General features: G+C 40.0%; 1 protein-coding gene across 4 annotated transcripts in view; it reads right to left on the minus strand.

The window, feature by feature from the left end:
* cadm1a (cell adhesion molecule 1a) overlaps positions 1-14,473 on the minus strand; it is a 380,582-nt gene that overhangs the window by 22,164 nt on the left and 343,945 nt on the right. For 2 of the 4 annotated variants that reach the window (XM_031868997.1, XM_031868995.1), the window contains one exon: positions 6,203-6,235. The exons of the other annotated variants lie outside the window; for them this stretch is intronic. In XM_031868997.1, coding sequence (XP_031724857.1) covers positions 6,203-6,235 — 33 coding nt within the window. The remainder of the gene's footprint in view (positions 1-6,202; positions 6,236-14,473) is intronic. 4 annotated transcript variants of the gene reach the window in all.

A 14,473-nucleotide genomic window follows, 5' to 3' on the forward strand; every position in this document is an offset into this window, starting at 1 on the left:
GAATCAGGGTTTGAAATCCAAGTCATAACAAAGTGATTCACTGCTTCCTGAGAAAACGTCTGTATTGTATTTGGTCTGGACACCCACACGAGTGACTGCCTGATCAGACCTCTCCTCAGGACTGTGTTGGTGTGTACAGACTGTGCTTGATTGATATTTATGACCCTACTATTTGTTTTAAACTTGTTAAACTTGCAATAAATATTTTAATTTTACTCGTAGGCAGCAGAATCAAGCTGTGAATTTTGACACATCATCCATCACCTTTTAAGTTGATACTTGAAAACAGTATCTTTACACGTCGAGTAGACACACAACAGCATTATCATTCATTGCGGTTTCCACACGTCTCCCTCTGCTGATTTTGAACTCAAAATATACTAAGCACTTTGAGTGCTATACGCTCTTGTGTGTGTGCGCGCTGATTAATACATGTATTCTTTGATATTGAAACAGTAGCCTTGTAAAAAGATGTTGAATGGGTCAATTGGGTTCTGGAGGTGTGGTTACATCAATTAGGTGTTGTGTGTTGGGGCGAAATGTAATAACTTTTCATGAGGCCCAAAATCACTTTGCCACATTGTCATTTTAAACATTGTCATTATGAAAATATCAGTATTATAGCTTTTTTTAAAGTGAAACAACTTTGACCTCGATGTATTAGCACATGTACAACCGATACGGGGAATTTATGTTTTTGAAATTATTTATAATTTGGTCAAGTGTTTAAGCTTGTGTTTTGAAACAGTGGCATACATAGAGCATGCTTTGGGTGTTAAAATGAACAGGGTACTAACACTGTATCTGTATTTGAATGAAAAGTACATCTAAATGCTGACCTTGAATATATATATCAAAGTAAAAGGCGTCTTGTCAACATCCTATTCTCATTCTCACAGGAAGATCATTGTTGGTAACCTCTATAGAGCAGCTGGCTTTATGGTTTTATCTCCTGCTATTTTCAGAACAAAGCAGGTTTAACCTTCAATGAAAAATGAGCAAAAATAATTTGACATATAAAATGTGATCGATACGTCGTGAGCTTTGTATTTAAGGAGAATTTAGACGTGTTTCAAGGCTCTGTTGTGTGTGTTGTGCTGTTTGGCATTTCAAGGGTCGAAACATGATTAGTCAGCTGAAAAAGAAACTGCCTAATATTTCTACTGAAAGCCCAATTTCACATCAACATAAACCCTGTGGAATAATTGAGAGTTAATTATATTTGAATATTCGATACAACACCTGAACCCTTCACTAATGTTCATTCACCAAATCGTGTATGCATATTAATGAAATCCCATCTCCATCAATCCACCTTGAAAACCCATTCATCTGGTTTAAGCCCATGTTCTTTTGCCCTTTACAAATATTTTATGAGGGAAATACTGTAACTGAAAACCTTTTTCCCTTTCTTTTTAACAAATCAACACTCAGTAATGAACCAGGATACATCTAACACCTTTTACATCTACTGTAAAGAAAGTCAAACAAGTGACAGGTCGTCAAAACCTCTTTTTTTTCCACTTAATAATTAAATTAAACCTGCAATAACGGATTCAATTGGCCAAACAACACACAGCATCTATCATCATCATTTTAGTTGATCTGACGGACCTGTTTGCTGAGACTTACTTATTCACACATCCAGCAGACGCAGAACAGCATTAGAATTCATTTGAAGTCGTGTTTGTGGCCACCTGGTTAATGTATGTCTAATATTTACTCTCTCCTCGCTCTGTTTTTGATCTCTACCAGCTCCGGAGGGAGATATCTGGCTCTTTAGCTACTACATGCTCCACTATGTTCACCATGCTAGTCTCTCTATGTTTGCTGTTTGATGCTGCGCAGGTATGTGTGCAGTGGGTTTATAACAGCTTTTTCACTGAAAACAGCTGCCTGCTACGGCCGAAAATCAAACGTGACAGTGAACCTGAAGAGTAACGTTCTGGGTTGGACAGCTAGAACGAGCAACAATGAGCTGAAACTCATTTTATAGCTCTGCAACGCCGAGGGGAGCTGCAGACCATGCTGATCATTCTCTGTAGGTTCATCACTAAGAGCGGGCTCTTTCACATTTCAGATGAAATTGTTTTCACATTGTTATTTGATATATTGTTATTATATGGATTACAGCAGCTAACATAGCTGATGATTTATTTTAAATGTACTTAAAGAGATGCTGAGTCTGAACTAAAGTGTTTTCTCTCCTGTGTTTATGAATTAAGAACAGGCAGAAAAAAAAAAAAGGTTTTGCCAGGATAATCTTGCCAAAATGAGTATTACAACAACAAACACTTTCCACCTGCCAAAACTTTATTTCTAACCGGTTTTCGCAGATATTTCCTGAGAAAGAATATTCTGTCAAAACATTTTTCACCTTGTTTTTTTCTCACTCACCTCTCAGGGCTATCGTAAGATACAGATAAAAGTTAAAAGAAGCATCAAAAACTCTTTTGGTTTCAATGGATTCTGAACTGGAATGCTCAATCAGAGAAGAAGGAAAAACCTTGCTACATAAAGAGCACTACTTTCTGCATCGGCACTGAACAATGGCATTGGACGCCATTCACCATTCGTAATCATCTGATGATCTTGGGTGGTAGTTTTAGACAGAGAGATCTGGAGATGTATTTAAGATATAACAAATAGTTAGATAAATAAGTAAGCTTGTGGAAAATGTTAAGATATGTCACGCAACTTTACACTGGCCTTGAAATATGCACAATCTTGATTCTAGACAGCCTCTGTTTATTGCAATTAGTTCAACATTTCTAGTAAAATTTCCAGTTTATATTACTATACATATATTCATGATGCATCAATGAAGTTCATAATTACAAATAAAGACAATTATTATGAGTTGAGCTGTGCATCAGGGGAGAACTCGCACGCAGAGAATTGAGGTTCAGACGAGAGTCTTTAAATGTTACTATTTGATACATTAGGGGACAGTGACAAAATGTGCAAAAGTGCAAACTTTCAGCCCATATTAGACTTTCCTGTGCATGATTGGTCACCCTATATGTGGGTTTCTCTACAGGTGCATCATCTAGGGCTTAATTGAACACACATGGAGCTAATTGCCAGCAGCAAGGTCAAGTCATTACAAACACACCAGAACCCCAGTGTGACTCATCATGCATGTCTCATCTTGGACTGAAACCTTTGTACTCTTGCACTCTATGCACATTTGATCTGTGAAGCCCTGTACTGTATCAAATAAAAACATTTAAAAATCCAGACTCTAGTCTGAATCTCTTTTGTTCTCTGCGTGAGAGTCCTACCTTGCTGCACAACACCTTTTCTCTGACTACTGCACCAGAGAGGAAACACGTTTTTTCAAGGCTTAGCTCAACACTTAGAAACCGCTGAGATACAGTATAACATCTGGGGAAACCATTCAAAAACTCATAAATGTTGACAACAAATCTCACAAATAGGAGACTAAAGCATCTGTGGCCTGGCCAATACAAGCTGCCAACATCATTTACAGGGAGAGAGCCCCACGACTGCTGCAGGCGTGTCTGTCTGACACAGGAAATCAACACCGTGTCAGGAGGCACTTCAACTGCCTCACATCCCAACACCATCAGTGTGATTTATTAAGCACGCCAATTTATGCTGATTGCATCATTAATTCAATTCATTCATGCATAAATTTGAAAATATTTTTGAAACGTGTGATATCAAGATGAACTTACTATCTTTAAGCATTATCGTTTCAGAAAAGTGTTTTTATTTGCTTTTGCATTTATGCAACAAGGTGCTTCAAAGTTAAATAAAATCATCTACTCTCTGATATTGCATGATAATGGGACGATAATAATAAGTTATCAACCACGCTCTTTTTCTAACTCTACGTAGTTTTGTTGCCTAAACCTAACTTCCTATGAATTTTATTTTTAAGAGACACTAAACATGTATAAAGCACATATTGACACGCCGTCTCTGACACGACCAAAACTGACGCAAGGGATTTACTTATAGAGTGTCACAGTTTGAAGCTTAGTGACACTGACCAAGCGTCTGTATTTGATCTGTGAGTATCTACATTTGATCTGTAGATACCCACAGGCTGCAAGAAATCTCTTGCATGAGCAATGGAAAGCTAAACTATGGGCTCATCACCATTATAGTTATTGGATGAAATTATCATTGAAATTGTATTGGGTACATAGTATTAAAAACATCACCGTAGATTGGATTGTCTGTAAAATTAAATAGATCCCTCACTCATGCACTCAGACTTAAAAGGCTAATTTCATTGTAAAACCCTCAGGACAAGAGGCACTATTACGCATGCCATAAATTGTAAAAAAAAAAAATCATTTAAATTGCATTAGAAGAGCAAAAATCACTTTTACATTTAAACTGATCCCCTTGTAAGAGTGAATCATCACATTTTATCATTTAAAAATATAAGGTGGCTGCTATTGATCCTGTAAGACACTTGTTGTTTACACCTCACATGCTTCAGCAAGCCCTGACCCCATCTGGCCCTATCTTTCATTTTGATAAAATCTGACCATCCATTGAAAATAAACAAAAAACAAACAAACAATGGAATCATGCGAATCACAAATAAGTATCCTGGCAAAATAGGTATTTTCCGTGGGGTTTCAGGCCCTCTGGAGTTTGGGCCTCAAATGTTCTTCTTGGTTCGTTATTTTATCAGTGTGTATGTTTTGTCTCCAAATATATAATTGTGTTTGACTGAATAACCTAAGGGTTGTTCAGGGTTGTCCCTTCTCACCGATTGTGTTTGTGATTTTCATGGACAGGATCTCAAGGCACAGCCGGGGGAGGATATTATCGTGTTTGGAGACCTCAGAATTGCATCTCTGGTCTTTGCACATGATTTGATTCATCAACCGGTGGTTCGGTTTGATATGCTTCATCAGACTGTAACCTTCAGCGCGCATTGGGGCAGTTCACAGCTGAGTGTGAAGCGGTCGGGATCAGAGTCGGTACCTCCAAGTCTGAAGTGAGATGGACAGGCGGTTCGGTGTGGCATCAGCAGTGATGCAGGCGTTGTACCGGACTGTTATGGTGGAGAGGAATCTGAGCCAGAAGGCAGAGCTCTCGACTTACCAGTCAATCTACGTTCTGACCCTCACCTATGGTCGTGAGCTTTGGATATTGACCAAAAGAATGAGATCGCGGATACAAACGGGCAAATTGAGCTTCCTTTGTAGGGTGATGGGTTCAGCCTTAGCGATAGGTTGAGGAGCTCAGACATCCAGAGGGAGCTCGGAGTAGAGCCACGTTACCTCTGCATCTAAAGGGGCAAGCTGAGGTGGTTTGGGCATCTGATTAGGATGCCTCCTGGACGCTTTTCTTTAAAGATTGTCCAGGCATCGCTAGAGAGGGACATCTTGACTACCTTGCTAAACATGCTTTCCCCGCCCCAGATAAGCATGACATAATGTTTGGATGGAATAATAACCACAAACAGGGGGTTAGTAGGGGCCCACAGCTCCATTTTTTGCTGCATGGCCCCTATAATTCGACATTTATAGAAAGAGAGGTCAGTTTAAAATGTCCTGATGGATCAAAACTGAGCTCATGCTTAATAGAAAGTTTGTGACCAAACGTTCATGAATTTGTTCACACTAATTATGAAACTGCTGCCACAAAATAATGAAAAGAAGGGATGCGAATTAGGCAAAATGAGAAAATGATGCATATCATCTTCATTCAAATTAATGAAAACGAGTAAATGAGGTCTATTTTTGCTTCCACACAGAATCATTTCATGCCGTTGATATAATCAGTTCTGGCCTCAGAGTGGGTTTTATTCCTCTGTGACACCTTCAGGGAAACGCTGTAATTGGTTAGTTGGTACAACCATTAAATAAATACAGTTCCATCGAGGAGAATGAGAAGCTTTTTCTTTTAAAAGAAAAGAAGGTGTATCTATGCAGTGGCAGTATGTGGTATGAACATCTTTGTGGCACAATTAATGCAACAAAAACTAAAAAAAACAGCGTGACTGTTACTCGACAGGTGCTCTGTGGCCTAAAAGACAGGTCAGCAGGATCAATAAACGACTGAAACCAGGCACACAGCTGACATCTCCAGGCTGGGCAGCCCGGCATAACTGTCAACTGTGCAACAGTAAAAGTAAGCATGCTGCAGAGAAAGCATACAAGTAAAAACAAAACAAAAAAAGAGACATAAAGAGGAAAGTAGAGATACCAACCATGAGCTGCAGGTTCAGTGCTGGGCGCAGTGTCTGAGCACACAGGGAGAGGACATGGCAGTTGAGGAGGGAGGTGTGGAACAGGAGGAACAGCATGCAAATAAAGGAGAAATGGGGGAGGAGGCAGGGAGGGAGCGGGGCAGGGGGAGAAAACAAATGACACCCATAAGCAAGCATTCAGAAGACCAGAACATGACAAAAGACATAAGGCTTAAGGGAAATCAAAGGGAACCAAAGGCAGTGCAGAGATAAACATAAGCTTACACACACACACAAATACACTTTCCATTGCACACACTGGACGTTCAACTCAGAGGGGAGGGTGGCTGCTGCTTGAGGAGATATGGAAGAGACTATTATCATGTGCTTTAGGCAGCTTTGCTTTGGAGAAAAGACAAACTATCAAGAGGAAATCATTGTGCAGCTGTCCTAATGTGTCAGTGTATGACTTGGAAACGTTTCACCATCTATTTGTAAGGGGAATGTTTTGTATGGCAAGGACTCAAGTGAAGTTTTAACAAAGTAAAAGTGTTTACTTTTGCGATGGCTGGGTATGGATAAAATATTCCAACACCCCAACTCCCAACTCGTCAATTACAGCAGTATGGTCAGTGGCCCTAAGCTTCAAACTCTGACCCTCTAGGGACCCCTGAAGCATTAGTTTTGGATGAGTCAGGGACGGCATGTCAGTTTCACATGCATAGTGTCCTTTCAAAATAAACCTCCGTGTTCACTGGAAACATACAGTTTCTGCTCGTTACGTACATACAGTTGCTTTTCAAAATAAGCTTCCAAGGTAGGTTTACTCATTCAACAGAAGTGCTACTATGGTAAATTAAGTCCACATTGACTTGATTTGAAATGGGAGAAAACATCAGTCTCCTGGGTGAAAGTCCAGTGTTTGTTTCCCCTGTGCATCTTCCCATCCCTTGAAGCGATACTTACATTGAGACTACAGACTACTTATGGGAAACAGAAGCAGGGATCGCACCTTGCCCAGACTGAAATCTGTGCTGGAGAAACAAGTGCCATTTAAAAACCCTTCTGATGGAGATGCTTGCACACCGACAAATGGGGCTTGTCCAAAAACATTGCTCTCTGAGTGATTAACAAAGTGTGTCTGCATTAGTGCCAATTTCTACCACAGCAAAAGTGCTGAAATCGACTTTAAAATGATAAAAGCAACATTTGGTTAAATCATAGGCATGAAAAATACATCAAAACAAATTGTGTTCAAATAGGAGAGTTTCAACAGCCGCAATGTCATTTCAAGAGGCTAAATGTACATTAGCGTGCCTTAGGTTTCCTTAGCCTTCTGTCTCAGCGGAGACATCAGAAAGTGCCGGAAAGCTATTAAGACACAGACAGATGTTTGTGGAAGAGAGAATGGTGCTCCCATATGTGTAATTGTTCGGGGAGCAGTAGGCCAATGCCACACCTCAGCTCTGCCGCCAGAGGCTCAGGGTACAGGGAACGATTTCAACAAGGTGAGACTGCTTTGAGTCCGTTTCAGAATTACCGAGGCCTCTGAGGACCCGTTTCTCTACTCGGTCCTCCAGTAGCTGAGACATGTCAGTGCTAAATAATGCCACAGGCCAGTCATTACACTGGCAATTTATGAGCATATTTGGTTGAATCACACCTCAGTAAAAACACTGAAGGGAAATAATGCTTAAAGTTCAAAGTGCTTCTAACTCAAAGCCAGATAAGCAAGTTAGCCGGTTAAGTTTGACCTTAACCCCGGCTTTAGATTACCACATGGCTAGCTCCTATTTAAATTAATTAGATTAGCTGAGTATCCTTTGAGACAAGGCTAACCAATAAAAAAAGTGTGTAAAACAGCCCATCTACAAGATCACCTTCTCACAGTAATGAAGAGATGTACGAAATGTTTGTAGCATATCAATGTAACGTAACAAACAGGAAGCTAGCTGTAATGGGTGATATTTACAGATGCATATTAATTGCATTGCATTGACATTCTTTCAGACAACGGTATTCTTGACATGTATTGGTTTATTGTAGCGTGCTTTGAACTCGTTCTACATCATTGCAGCCCCGAGGAGCAAGGAGCAATTTTATATTTAAAGATTCTTTACATCTGTGTTGAAGGTATCGTCATTGTGTATCATATATAAATATAAAAGTTTATATTTTATATGAGGTTAAGTTGTGAAGAAAAATGCTGCCACACTATTTTGTTGTTTTCTTTGGAGATTGAATTGTTCATTTTACATGTGTTTGTCTTTGTTTAATGTTATGTTGTTGCCTCTGTTTCAGGCACCCTACCCACCGCACCTGTTTACTTTGCCCACCATGTGTTACTGTTTCTCTTATTGTAAATCGTTTTTCATGGTTTTGAGATTTGTTGTCATAATTAAGGTTAGATGTTTTCTAATAGCTCTTGACTAGTAATGTACTACACAGTAATGTAATACACTAAACTGAGCAGACTGCATACTGTAATGTCAAAATAATGCATGTATTTGGAGAAAAAGAATCAAACAGTGCTGCTTTGCATTGTTGAGGGAGCAACGATGCAGAAAGAGGTACCAGAGGGCAATTCATGGGTTATGTATTGTCCTCTGCGGTAGCAAATAAATGCTGGAAAACAATCTCTTGAGTCCTCTCCTTCCATGCCCTATCCACATCTGTTAGACAACCACACAGCTAGATGGCACCAAATCCTACACACTGTGCCTCTAAATCTAAAGGGTTAATCCCAAAGCGTTCTCAGAAAAATGGATGAAAAATAAAACAGTGTACATGGCTAAATAAAGACTGGAGGTAAGTGCTCGGGTCCATGTGAACACAACTATAGACATGCTGATTAAGAAAGGCCATATATTAAATTAAAACGGGGAAATGAGTGAAGCCATGTTCTGGCTGCACTCGTGTTCATAGGCTTCAAAATGTAAAATGAATCCTCTGTCCCTGCAAGCCTCAGTCAACAGAAAGGCAGCATGGCCTGGTAACCCTCATTACACTGTGGGTGGCAGCCATGTGGGACCATTCAGTATGTCTGCTGCTGAGTGATTGCCTGTCCACTTTTGGGCAGTTTCCTCCTCATCCACCATCTCCAGCTTCACAGGTCAACTGAGACATCGGCAGTGTTCTCGCTGACATTCACAGATATGATGGGGGCACATCAGCTCCATTACTAGTTGCCACACTTCCCATGAGCCCTTTGGTGACTCACTGTGACACGACATCCAGCTCAACATGCAGAGATAACTGCATGCCGATCATAATTGTATTGGCAGAAATGGATTAGGTGGAACCCTGTGGTGCTGAAAATGCCAACAGGCTGCCGGGTGTCCCCGCTGGCAGCTAGATTACTTTTTTGTTGGATCCACTTTCTCTAACCTGCCTTCCCTACTTTGGCTTTTGTTTGTGGTTTCCTCCATATCCCAGAATGTTGCCGTCTCCCACAGAGCTCTGTTGATAGAGAAGCGGGCAGCCTATCTCTTTTCTTCAACAATAGATTTCTCCCTGTAACAACTGTTGAATGTTGCTAAAAAAAAAAAAACAGGGAGAAACTCTGAATTTCTAAAGTGCTGTGGTGAAGCTCAAAATGGGTGGCTCCGGCCGTCACCATCTTGGCAGTTACAACCTAACTCCCTGCTCATCCAAAAATCGGCAAAGAGGTGGCTCGTTTGTGGAGCTGAGACGACCCGGGTGACGCAGCAGAGGAGATAGCTAACTAGATATTTCATTCTAATAGGTGAGTTGTATAAAAATTCATCCCCTGTGCAGTAATGAACCAGGATATTGGCTATCGCTGTTTTTTTGTACCAGGCTGTAAACATGTTCAAAGAAGGGTATTTTAACATGGGGGTAGATCAGGAGCCAGCCGCCAGTGACCATCTGAGGAACTGCATTTTCTGGCACTTCATTGTTGGCTTTATTTTTCAGCAAAGGAGGTCGCCGCTTGATATATACTGTATGTACAATTTAGCTGTTATTTTAACACATTTAAACAAACTCCATGCAATCTAGGAGCCGTAAGGTACCCAAATTATGAGTATATGTGAAAATAAAGACAGAAATAGTTTTCACTGGTGCTACTTTTCAGTGTAGCTAGCTGATTACCCCCTGGCCATTTTTTCATCTCATTTTGGTCATTGTGGAGCGCAGTTATACCTCTAAATGACAATATGCCTCCACATTAAGAAGACCTGTGGGTCTCAAAACTAGTTTTTTCCATGATGCTGAAAGCTGTAATATCATTGATGTTCTTTCAGGGTTGCATGTCACATGACGGCACTTATTATGTTGCTACTGACCTTAATCAAATTAGTTAAAGCTGGCTGCTCCAATTTTAAAACAAGACAAGGAATCAAACTGAGCAAAGTGGGAACAATATCACACACTATCTGGCACATTGTGTGCATGTGTCAGTCCGGAGAATGTGAGGTGGAGACACATCTAAATCCATAAAATTCTTAAGTCACTTCACCAGATGATGTTTATGTGATTAAAGACCCAGACAAAATGAATAGATATGTGTTTATTTCCCCTTCCCTGCCTGTTTTGTTGTTCTGTGGGTTAAATTAATTAGTTGTCAGCACCGCTTATGGTCTTTCATCAATAAAACGTAATGCTAGCCTGGCGATGATTGTTTTATTTGCACAAGGTACACATCTATTATCTTTCTTCTTCATTCAGGGTTAGAGTGGCATTGTTCATTCGGCGACGTGTTGAATTAGGGAACGATTAGTCATGTTGTGATGATGAGGGAGAGAGAGCTGAGGTAATGAGATAGCTAGAATACATGGGAGGATGAATGTTGAATCCCGACAAAAGACAGCAGTGCATTTGTACTTTTGGGCTTGTGTTTCACAAAAGACCTCCTTTTGGCCCCGACTACCACTAAAGCAATAGACTGCTGCCCCTGAAGAGAGCGTGCAGCACAAAATGTTGCTTTTCAACGAAAGTCTTTCCTCCACACTGACACAGAAATGGCAGGAAAAAATGATGCAGCAAAGGATGCAAGAAAAGAGACTGAGTAAGAAAGGAGAAACACAACATTCAGTCCCTGAAAGATGTTATAAAATATAAAGGGAAACTATAAATTGCTATTAATAATATGTCCTAATTGCAGGAGATGGTCTGCAGGATATCTCAATTAAAAAATGTATTTTGTTATGAAAATAGCAATTGTCATTTCCCCATGTCACTTGCAGAACCCTGCCAAGCACTTAAGAGCCACGTGTTGGGGCTTTAATAGATTTTTTGAAGTGCTCTGTTCTTTCCCTCTAATGGGTAACTGATAAAAAGAAAAAAAATCTCAATCCCACTCTGATAGATTCATTTGGCGGTGGACGGCACGCTGTGGGTAAATGAAATCAACTGGCAGAGCGAATTATGGCCATATGAGTCTGCCTTCAATCTATATACACAGTTATAATGGAATTCCTCTGATAGTTGAAAGCAAAGAGAGGACATCTGGAAGAAAACTGTAAGTGGGTTGTTTTAACCTGAAAATATTGGCCCTGAAGACGTGAGGTTTGCTTTATCAGGTGGAGTCCACACATCTCAACGCAAGCCCTGTTCACTGGGGACTGAAATAACTCGCCAACATACTGTAAACAGTGATTTTCAGTATTTTCCGTCTTATCTTACTCTGTCATTAAGTACGAAGGTTGGTAGAGTAGAAAGAAGATTCAGAGCTAGCAATATTTGATTTGCATGCACTTTTGCACAAAAATGCTATGAATTGATATTGGTAACCCTACATCCCCCATATGTAGTGCTTTGTAAGAATAGTTCGAATGCTTTATAATCTGCTCATAGCAATGTATAATTATAGATAAAAGCACAACAAATACAATATAAAGCCTTTTTTTAATGACTTACAAGGTGAAGTATTATAATACTCCATAATTCCCATAGCATTCAAAAATATGTTTACGTGAGGGGGAACCGGAGGGTGGGTGCTATGCTTCCGCAACGACGCTGTCAGTTTGGACGGTTTCATAAGCTGTAAACGCTGTATGAGAGCAGAGCAGACTTGCGGCCATAACCTCGCCAGTGCGGCACGCTCACATGCACTCAAATCAAGTGCATCCGGCCCGGTTATCTCAACAAAGCAAGGAGAAGCTTGGATAACAACACACAATAGAGGGAGAGTGACCTCATTCTCTGCTCAGGAAGACATTACTTCACCATATCTTTACATAGCAAATAGTTGTACGCTGCTATATTAATGGTCAGGACGTTAAATACAGCTCCTTTAAATTAGATGACATTATAAACTACTGGTCATACCAGACCAAAAGTTGTAGCAGCAAAACCACTAAGAGTTGAATTGAGCAAAAGCGCATTTTATTGCTTATCAATTCATTATATACTGTATATATTATAATATATATTATATATATAGTATTTTATTTGTGACTGTTATTTTTTTAAAGAAAAAAATCATCTCACTTTTATTCATTGCCTAATTCACACATTTTGTGCTAGTAACCTTAAGGAAATATTGGTATTATTATTTACCCATTCAGTAACAATTTTATCCTCAGCAGGCACATTAGCAATGATCAGCAGAGATCCAAGTGTTAATCATTCAGAATGGAGATAATCAGAACAGGCCTGGGCAGACTCCCGACTTCTTGATCCGAGGCAAAGGAGCTATCAATCAGCCTGCATAGATAGGTATTCTCTTTAATCCAATCAGATGGCATAATCAAGCACAATGCCTGTGATTTCTGCCAGCCTCGTGAGATTTGTTCCAATTGAGCGGTCTGTCAGAGAGGCTTTGATTGCATTTGGGGCTCAGGCTGATTTCTGACTTGAGGCATAAAGTGATGTTTTCTATCTACGCCCTTTGGAGATTTACACTCACAATAGCCCCGAGCTCTGTTTCTGAAAGAGCAAGATAAAATTTGCCAATTTCAAAAGGGCCTAATTTTCAAGTGCTCATGTTTGGTTATTGTTCATCCCCACTGCTACCCTCCTTCAACAACCCACCTAGAGTATGATCTATAATTTGCTTTATGAATGAGCGATGTGTTTCATAAAAAAAAGGCAATTCTTGTGTTTGCAGTGACTAATTGTTATAGAACAATTATCAAACTCATACAATTACCACAGCCAATCCAGTATCCATGCTTCATAGTTTACAGCCTTCTATTTGTTTGATTTAGCTTTTCCCATCATGCCATGTCAGGGGATATCATACTGCTATTTACAACCGTAATGGATGCATTTCTGGTGTGATGGAGAGGTTTGCAGTTTCGTGGGGGAAAAATAGAAACCTGTTATGAAACCCTGTCGTGAAAGGATTTGGGGAACAAAGCCACCACGTTACTCTGAGAGGGTTGCACACTGACAACAAAGCAACGCAAGCTGGGCCTTGGCCTATTATTTGTCCTCTCAATCAAAAACACCCATACACACCCACACACTTATTTGAAAAGAAGAAAAATAAAACATGTAGGGGGGCACATCACTTTATGAAGTGGAGCACTGTAATTACTCATAATTTGTGACTGCAACAGATGAGGTTGGTCCATCAAAGTCTATTTTTATCCGTCATGTTTCCATGTTAACCAACATTTTATAGAACTGTCGTCCATTTATAGAGAATCATAATGAGCATTGCCAATGGCAACGTTGGCATCCTTACGATGGTGAATGGTTGGAATTTTCCTTGAGAAACGATGTGTAGACTCATACAAAATGAATCCCTCTCAATCATCATTTATTGCCCACTAGAAGGGTGTGGCGTCGACCATGCCCTCTGCCTGTATTTTCTCTTTTTTTTCTTCATTTTGGGACGTTTCTGGGCATCAACTTCAAAAAAAACGTAGCAGCTGCCAGATTGTAAGCATGCATTCAAGAGGAAGCTACACAAATGGCAGTCACAGCACGGAAAAAACGCAAGTAAAGCTAGGCGAAACGCTATGGAGAGAAAGGGGGAAACATGAGGGCTAACAGAAGGGCGGGCACTACATTCCGGCAATGAAGGTGTCATCAGCTGGAAAGAGAACCTTTAAGGACATACTGTAATCTTTGAAGAACTGTTGAAGAACAAATGTGGTAACAATTCTCTAATGCTCTGAATATGGTTTAGATAAACCTTTAATGATGAAGCTGGAGTCAGGACGTGGCTAGCTTAGCTTAGCATTCATTCAACTGTTTGCCAAAAGCTCAAACGTGAACATGAGAATCGTATTAATATTTATCTCGTTAAAAAGAAAAAGGAAAAGCAAAAAAGCTGTTGAGCTATTCTCAAGCATGAAAGTTAATTCTTGACCTTGGGAT

This window comes from Anarrhichthys ocellatus, unplaced genomic scaffold, assembly GCF_004355925.1.
Source record: "Anarrhichthys ocellatus isolate YVR2014 unplaced genomic scaffold, GSC_Weel_1.0 scaffold45, whole genome shotgun sequence".
Classification (NCBI taxonomy): Eukaryota; Metazoa; Chordata; class Actinopteri; order Perciformes; family Anarhichadidae; genus Anarrhichthys; species Anarrhichthys ocellatus.